This window comes from Cannabis sativa, chromosome 9 (assembly GCF_029168945.1).
Source record: "Cannabis sativa cultivar Pink pepper isolate KNU-18-1 chromosome 9, ASM2916894v1, whole genome shotgun sequence".
In the NCBI taxonomy this organism is placed as follows: Eukaryota; Viridiplantae; Streptophyta; class Magnoliopsida; order Rosales; family Cannabaceae; genus Cannabis; species Cannabis sativa.
In genome coordinates, this window is record NC_083609.1 from 13709363 (window position 1) to 13719056 (window position 9694).

The 9694-nt window shown below is 34.4% G+C and overlaps 1 protein-coding gene across 1 annotated transcript; it reads right to left on the reverse strand.

Moving 5' to 3' along the window:
• Positions 1 to 3089: 3089 nt before the first annotated feature.
• On the reverse strand, positions 3090 to 7977 carry LOC115722507 (U-box domain-containing protein 44). The gene is made up of 4 exons (XM_030651728.2): positions 7758 to 7977; positions 5780 to 7167; positions 5375 to 5693; positions 3090 to 4803 (listed from the first exon to the last, which is right to left on the reverse strand). The coding sequence occupies exons 2-4, from the start codon at positions 7004 to 7006 to the stop codon at positions 3308 to 3310; spliced, it is 3042 nt and encodes a 1013-aa protein (XP_030507588.2). The 5' UTR covers positions 7007 to 7167; positions 7758 to 7977; the 3' UTR covers positions 3090 to 3307.
• Between the last annotated feature and the right edge of the window lie 1717 nt (positions 7978 to 9694).

Here is a 9694-nt window from a genome sequence, read left to right on the forward strand (position 1 = left end):
TTTTGAGTGTCACTAAAACTTAACCCTAACCCTCTAGTGACCCGCACATTTGTGCGTGTCACTAATTAGTGTCACTAAAAGCTAAATTTGTAGTAGTGTATTATTTGCAGATGATAGCCTTGTTCTTAGCCGAGCCAATAAAACATCTATTGATGCTATTAAGCGCTCCCTGGATTTCTATTGCCATGCTTTGGGCAAACGTTTAAATGCAGAGAAATGAGTGCTTTCTTTTGTTGGAGTATGTTTTACCAGGATCTAGATTTACTACCATGTATGTTATTTAACATCCTAATATGAATATCTAAAACAATGAACGTAAACACATATAAAGTTTCAGAAAACCTTACATTGGGTGCAGCGGAATAATAATGGTTCCTTCCACTCAGATATCTAACCCTTGTATCCTGTCTGTCGGAGAGTATCACCAAGATCTGAGCTCGAATGTCCTTCTTTGGATTCTGGATTCGTCACAGCCTTACACACTATGATTCAGATACCACTTGATGTGTGTGGGCACTCACTCTATCACTCAAGGTATGAAAATATGATGAAGAAGGAAGAGAGAAGTGGTTCGAATTCTATAGAAGGAATAGATGGCTCAGTTTTTCCTGAAGGCAAGAAATTTCATCCTCTTTAAGTGTGAGCCATCACTATCTATTTATAGACAACCACCTAGGTTTAGGTTAGAATTTATTAGGCATAAAATAATAGAAAAATTAAGTGGAAAAACCCTTGCAAGTGGCCGACCATAGTTAGTGGGCCCCACTCGGGCTTCGACGACAAAAAGAGACGGTGAAGGGGAAATGGATGGTCTCGATTCGAGTTTTTGTCGCCTTTGCGATGGCTTATCGATGGGAACCGTCAGGTTTCACAGAGAGAGAATCTAGCAGCGTGTTTGGTATTGTTTTCTATTTTTTATTTTCAAAAACATGTTTTTAGAATTGAGAACAAAAAATAGTTTTTGAAGTTTTCAAAACACAAGTCTCTTTGGATAGTTTTTTCTAAATGAGTAATTTACGGCATAAATACTAAGTTTAACTCTCAGTTGAAAATAAATACCTAAGTTTAATTTTTGGCGGTAATAATACTTAAGTTATAATTCTGTGACTTTTGTAAGTATTGTTATACATGAAATTCAGCTACACTTCAGAGGATGACATGTGTCAATTAGTGAAATATGAACCACTTGGTATAATAATGTTATATCATTTAATGCAAAAATGAATAACTCATTAAATATAAAATTAATAAAGTATATTCATAACTCGCTGAATGTATAGTTTTAAGCGAGACAAGAATACAAAACTATTAATACCAGTATTGACAAGACACCACCCTACCTTGGAGTACACAGATCCAAAGAGAATATTTGTTTATTTTAATGGGATAAATGAAATAACTCAAAGCAACTTCGGACTACATATAGCGAGGTATTCACCTCACTATTCATAAGAAATATTGACGAGGTGAATCATTTGTTAAACACTTAGCGTATTTTGCACATTACAATAACTACGTGTAAAACTTGGAAATATACAAGACACAATTGTCCTTATGGTCAAAGAGCATACTGGTGCTCATGCCATTGTTGGAAGGCATATAATTATCCAAATCAGCATTGATCATCTATGAGTTAAGCGATGAGCTATTGTCCAGATCAGCATCTACCATCTTTGAAGATAAGAATAATAAACAATTATGTGGTTACCAATTGTTATCTAACACGTGTTTAAATGAAACGCGATCAATTCTCACGTTTCATGAAGCGGTTATAATTTGAATTTAAAATGTAAATAACTGCCAACTTATATTCCTACAAATAGGGACAGATCTAACAAAAAAATGGAGGGAAAATTTTGGAGAGAAATACGAAAAATACTATCAATTGTATATTGTACTCAGAAATATCTTAAATAAGATGGACTCATGTGCAGATTTAACTATAAAACCACGTAAAAATATCTGGTGTTGTTAAGTGTTAAGTAAATTACCACGTGTCAATTTCTAATTGGTCCAAGTCATTAAATATTTTTTTTAAAATAATAATTCAAATATACAAAAAAAAAAAATGACACGTGCATAATGATTTAAAATTTATTAATAGTGAGGTACCTACAGAGTTCCAAAAATATAACTTAGGTATTATTACTGCCAGAAATTAACTTTAGGTATCCATTTGCAACTGAGAATTAAACTTAGGTATTTATACTGCAAATTACTCTTCTAAAATTAATATTGACCAAAAGTGAATTATTTTATAAAATAGAAAATAATATTTTGTTGTTAATAAAATTCTTTTTTTTTGTAATTTTTTTTTTTAAATTATTTTTAAAAAACAAGACAAAACAAGCCTAATTATTTTTTTAAAAAAAAAACAATTTTTTTTAGTTATGATACTAAATGCACTCAGTATCTCTCAATTTTGATTCTTCCTCTACTTTACATTCAGTAAATACTTTAATATGCTCCCAATTAACCATAGGAATACGATTTTCAAATATCCCCTTCAATTGTTTTGGAAAGATTAGAGCCTCGACACTGTCAACGTGTAGTGTTACCATATTCCAAGAACAATTGAGTCTATCAGAGTCCTGATGCGACGAAATTATTGATATACGAAAATGGAGATCATCTGTATAAGGAAATGATGTTGATTGTGGAGCCGACTCAATCATAACAGTCATTGTCTCATCACGATTATCCAGATAGAAACTTTTTAAGGGTTGACTCGAGATTTAAATGTGCTCCAAGTTATGCATTTCCCAGTTGTCCAAAGTAAAATTCTCAAGGAGAAGAAGGCTTGAAATGAGATATTCTAACGATGAAAGCTCTTTTATATTCCAATCACAAGTTAATGAGAGATTTGTAATTGCCTTACATACAGAGATATTTAATTTGTCAAAGGGAATACCAAGAAGCTCCAATGACTCAAGATTTATGGCTTTAAATTGCTTGAGCTCCAAAACACGAGTCTTATTTCCAAGAACTTTAGGCTTGAACTATGTATGTCGAACTGATATGGATGACAGCAATTAACCACAATTTTTTCTGAATTGATTTTGATTTTATTGTAACATAATCCATATATCTGGCCTCAGTCAAAAATAATTTATTTCCAAATACATAAATTCAATTTATACAGATATTTTCTCTTCTGAAACTAGTGAATACAAACTTCATTATTCATCCCAAACTTGAAGAATTTGTACAACTATATGGAGTAAGAGTAACCAAAGAATATAATCATATTTTCTTTTACAAATTACAAGTAAAGTGCTCTTATACCTTAATATTGGACCAAAAATTCTTAGCTATGCAGTACTGAAACAAGAGATGTTGAGGATCTAGAAAAGCGCTCAACCAGTGATAAGACCTTGGCAGCTTTCCTCGTGAGCCGGCCGTCTGCTTGAACACTCCCACCAGTTAGACTAACAAGATGAAACCTGGCTTTGGTACTGTAAATGTCTAATATTTCCTTGCACACAAAAACCTTTTCTAAGAGTCCTAGAGCCTCTTCCTTGAGATGTTTTGTTCCCCAATCTAGAATATTCAAGATGGGGTTTATGGCTTTAGCTTCATGCAAGACAATGGCTCCTTTCTGAGGACAAGATTCATCAACCAAAGTGGAAAGTGTTTGAATTGCTTCAAAAGCAATTTCCTCAACCTCTCCATCTAAAAGTTTTACCAAGTCAGGCAATGCATTTGCCTCCAAAAGACAAAAATTTGAAGTTACACTACAGATACCACCGTGAGCTGGGCATAAAGGAATACCTGATGGTTTGAAACACCAGCAAAAGGAGGATTTGGATTCAACAGGAAGCTTTGGAGTACTGGTTGAAAGATTGCCTATCAGAGCTGCAGCTCTTGCTTTTGCTGACACTGAATTAGCCTTGAGAAGATTTACAAGCAAAGGGTAAGCTCCTGCTTCCACTAGAATACGTTGTGACTCGAGATTTTCAGGATCTGTGAACCTAAAGAGGGCACTGAGTGCATTTTCTTTGGCTTCCATTGTACCAGTATTCAAAATTTCTATAAGTGCAGTATGTCCATTTGACTCTATCAGCTTCATGGTCAGTGATTTTTCTGATTTAGGTAGGTTGGCCAACAATCCGGCAGCAGACATTTTTAAATCATCTTTATCTCCGTTCTCAAGAAATCCCACTAGAGCCTCCAGCCTTCTCGGTCTGAGAAGGTATTCCACAACTCCATCTGGCTCATGTTGTGAGAAAAGGAATAATAACTTAATGGCAACCTCCCTAATCTCCGAATCAGAGTCGTCAAGAAGAGGAAGGACTAGAGATACACCCTTGATAGTTAGAACAGCTTTTTTGACCAATCCAGCTTCAAACTTGCAAATTCCAAGAAGTGCTCGCAGGGCTGGCCTCCGGACATTGTTGGCAGAGTTGGGATTTTGGAGCAGTGCTAACAAGTTGGCGACAATTAACTCTAACTCAAGTTCAGTCCCTCTCTTATCAACAAAGTATTTAATGGAATCATCATCAGAAGAGAGTTTCTCAAGGACCTCACAACATTTGACAACAATGAAGGTAGGTACATTGGGGGTGGACATAAGATTTACCACAAAGTCAACTCCACCAGTTTCAGCAATGGGCTTTTTATTAGCACGGCAACCTGCTAGCTTTACCAATGCAGATAAGGAGAATTCTTTCGAATCAATATTTCCAGATGCCATCTCAATCAAAGGAGGTATAACCCCTTCTTCTCCAAAATGCTTCAAATTTGAATCAGACAATTCCATGTTAACAATACTTCTCACACATGATATCCTTGAACACTCTGGCCCTGAAAGAAATTAGATTAAAATTTGGGAATTTGCCGAACTACTAACATAAAATTGTAAAATTTGAAAAATAACCACATTAAATTTACATTGTGCGACCATAATGATTGCACAAAGTAAATTTATAGTCGCAAAACAACTATAATAGTTCCACAATATAATTTTTTGTCACTCGTGCGATAAAATGTGATAATTTTGCTAATAATATTTTTTGAAAAGTTATTTTGCTAATAAAAATTTTCCCAAAGACTAATTTTACAAAGCACCTTTAATATTTTGACAAAATGATAGCTTACAATAAGGATTATAGGCCAAATCATTCAAGTTTCATAATCATATGCTGCATTCTATCTAGTGACACAGGTAACAATTACTACCATCAAGTAGTGACTGGTAGAGTGGACAAAATGGATTTATGCCTTCGAATACCATAAAAAGGAGAAAGAGTGAGTATCGTAAAATATATTTTGAATGTACTTATTAAGCTAGATGAAAGAGTTGCTTTCATTTGTTTTCATAGAATTGGAAAGGAAAATGCCTGTGAAATCTTTGAATGGAATAAAATCTTCTTACCCTTAACTATGCAATCAATAAGTGGTTTATACCAACTAGCCTTGGCTGCACGATGTATAGTCTCTTCATCAATGTCAAGAAGCTTCAACATGATACTTTCTGCAATCTCAGCTGTCTCTTGCACAGAACCCTTCAAAAGAGTGACAAGAAAAAGAATAGCATTGCTTTTTTGAGAGAGTTTTCTGCAAACAGACACATTCCAACCAGACCTGTCTTGTAGCAGTTCATAAAGCAATTCAATAGCAGCCTTGGAGATGATTGCATCATGCCCTAAGCAGCGAATAACGAGACTCCAACCTTGGGATTCAATGAGTGCTTCCTGCAGTAGAACAATTTTCAAATGATTGGATTAGGAACTCTTTTATTTATTGTTATTTTTTCCATACTTTAATATAGAATGCTTACTTTGTTTCTGGTGTGGCCTTCAACAAAATACTTTAAGGTGATCAAAATCTTTCTTTTCAAATCATTGTTGTGTGATTTTCGAAGAACATTGACTATAATGTCATTGAATCCTTCTATGGAAATCCAATCTCTGTTAATTGAACTCTCTCTCATAAGATCTTGCATTTGATTTAGGGCTTCATCCATGGACTTATCAACACCTGATAGCAACTTCTCATTGGAAGATCTGATCCTAAGGCAGTAATTTAGCTCTCTCCACTCTTCTATTGATTGTCTCAAAGGAAGGTTTGAGCGAAAAGAAGTATTTTCAAGAACTTCATGAGTATCAGGGTCTGTTCTCTTACCACTCTCAAACCAATCTGCAATGGCAGCTCTCTCACATGTAGTGCCAGTACAAAGGCTGACAGGATCAGTCATCACAGTTCCATTTATGCAGCAAAGAAAAGAATTAAGTGGTAAAATGTATTCTTCTCTTGAATTATATCTCTCAATGGCCTGAACACGCTGTTCGTATTGCTTCTTGACCTCTTCATAGTCCCTAGCTGCATCAGCTCGAGAGAGGAGCTCAATAACCTGACCAAAGAAGAAAACTTCAGCCCTTTCTTTCCTGAAGTCAGCCTCCTCCTTTTCTCTTTTGAAATTTGCAAGCTCTGTGCTTATCGCTGACGGCTCAATGGGCACCCCAACTGCCATTGCTATTTCCTCTAGCATGTCATTTGCAAAAGCTTGGTCAAGTTTGTTATCCCTAAGACCCTGGTCAAGCTTGTCAACAATTTGAAGTTGAGAGCTTGAAGTCTCGAATTCCACTCTTTGCATCTCATTTTGTAGCCTATGGACTTGATCAGATATTCTATGAAGTACTTCTGTGTTTGCAAGGGATAAAGAAGCTAAAGATCTTCCAATATCTCTTGTAACATCTTGTACCTCTTTAACAATGTGTCTGCACTTGAGAAGCAAGTAGAACCGGGCTCGCTGAGTATACTTCTCAACCAGGTTATTGGCCCTTTTAACATCTGCTTCAAGAGCTTCTAGAGCTTGTCTTGCAGCCTGAGACTCGTTCAGCTCTTGAAGTTGCAATTCCTTTAAGACAGGTTCAATGTCAGATAAGTGCTTTGACAAAACCCTAAAGCTCTCTTTCTCAAAAACAACATCCTTAGCAGCACTAGATGTTTTGGCCACCTGGTTTGTTAGCACAGCCAAGATTGTCCCAATGGGTATAAACTCCATTGCCAGAGATATAATTAGCCTTTTGCTTAAAATCCTCTACGAGAAGCATATGAATATGATTATTAAAACCTCAATTGCTCCATCAACACTCCATATTCTTCTATCATTTCAACCCTTTTCCTTAGCACCAGGCATTCAGCAAGTGACGGTATCTAACCTTCCTATAAATAATACCCACCATACAAAAAGTTTAACATAATTTAATAGCTAAACAAGAACATAAATTGAAGATAGAATTTCATGGGCACACACATGATGATACTAGAACTCTTAACACACCTTATCCTCTTCTTAGATAAAGACAGGAAAGCTTAAGAACTAACCTTGCCTTGCTTAAGTTTTAATCTAAAGAAGTGGAAATAGAGCATGGATTTCTATCTTCTTCACTATATACTTACAAGAATATTTGTGGGGTTTCTCATTTGCAGAAAGTACTGAACAAAATCCATTAACAACTTACACAGGTGAGTTGTGTATGTACAAAGAAATAGAAAATTTATGAGCAGATAATAAATTTCCAAATGGGTTTAGAAGAACTTATCACAATTTTACAATATAATTAAGAGGAAAAAAATATTTCAATTTCCATAATAGAGAAACGATGCAGGAAAAGATATATGCTTAAGCATATCAAAATGAGAGAGAGAGAGAGAGAGAGAGAGAGAGAGAGAGAGAGAGAGAGAGAAATCCCCTGTTAAAAATCACAAATTTCCACTGTTTTTTTCTTCTCAAACAGAAGTGATAGACTGACCTCACGAAATTCCGATTCAAATTAAGATGATGCCAAAAAATCTGCCCAGAGAAAGTCTGAAGTAGGTGTAAGTTTGATGTTAAGCTTCAAGTCTTCTTGTTGATTCAATTCATTACGCTAAAAGAAAAATGATAAAAGGGAGAGAGACGACTTGAAAAAGTCAAGGTTTTTTTCCCGGGAAAATCAGACATAAACTTGCAACTAGAAAGTTTGTAATTAAATGTTCGTATCATTTTTTTTTTTTTTTGTAAAAGAGAAAAAAAAATATTCACACGCGTTAGTGAGAACGTGTTTCCCCTGGATTTTCCGTGTAAGAAAAAGAGTAAAAGAAACACAGGTTTTCTTACTTTAAAATAATAATAAATAATCATGTTTTAGCTTTCATTATCACTTTTAACTTTCTTTTTTCTTTTCTCACTCACTAGTCACTGCTTTTCAATTTATTTTTCTTATTTTGAGAAATTCTCTCACACATTTTTCAAACTATAGTACTAACGACAGTCATTTATCTATCAAATTATTAATATATATATATGGGTATGCTCTAAATGGGTATTACCCATAAATAGGTATTTTATTATTGGCCATTAGATTAAATCTAATGATTCACATTAATTGTATTAATTGATATTTTAAAAAACTCAAATTTATTTTTTAAAACTAGTGGAAGGGTTACTTGATGACGTGGAGGTAATTTATTATTTGACAATTATTTTCTTATTCCCATCTCATGCCTCTTTACTCTAATTAATTCATTTTTTCCCAATTTAATATATATATATTTTTGGTATCTTCTTTGATAAAAAAAAATCATCAATTAAGATCACAGTACAAAAAAAAAAAAAATCTTCAATTAATATGGAAATTTTTTATTTTGATTACAAATTGCATTTTTTTTTTTCATATACCTTTCACATATTCTTACATTCTTTTGAATACATTATTTGTCCACTGCTAACACAAATACACAAACTCGTTCATTTCCTTCATGTGATGAATGATGAATAACACAAATAACTTTATTAAAAAAGAGAACTATACAAAGCAACAAATTACAAAGAAGGTAAAGAACCATTCCAAATTAACTCATTATCTAATCCAAGACCTAGCTTAGCTATCTTATGAGTAATCACATTACAATCTCTAGGAACATGACAAATAGCTAGTCTTGGACTGAAAGATAACAAGTTCTTAACATTAATTAGGACATCATCTAAAACATTATTATTCCAATTACAAGAAGCAAGCTTATCCATTATTAATTTACAATCAGTTAGAAGCACATCCATAGGAAGATTAATTAACTGAGCCCATTGGATGGCCTGATAGATGGTCTTAGCTTCAGCAACAGCAGGCGGCACTATACCAGCAAAAGGGGTTGAAAATCCTGTTGTAACCCTATTACAAGCATCCATAACCACCACTCCAATACTGTTGTTTTCGATTATATGAATCAGTGGCTGCATCTGTGAAAATTCTGAAGCTGCTTGAAGTTGTTGGCTGCACTGATGATGTAGGGGTAGCAGATTTGGGACCTATTGCATGAACCTGCTGCACATCTAAAAACTTAAAAAAATAGTTGAGACTCCAATCATACACTTCCATTGGGGGAATGTTAGATTGATTATGAAAAAAGTTATTCCTTTGATTCCATAAAGCCCACAAGAAACAAAACAAAATACCAATATTATCTTTATCCAGACTTTGAACAGGACCAATAAAAAACTCATCAATATTTAAGTGTTTATAATTATTATAATAAGTAGCAAACCTGGAATATCGCCAAGCTTTCCTGGATCCGGAGCAATCTAGCTGAGCATGCTTGGTGGTCTTAATCTCCAAGTTACAAACAGGACACAAGGGTGAATCAATCACACATCTTTTAAAGAGAGATGAAGCTACAGGGATGGCATGAGACAACATTCTCCATACAAAAA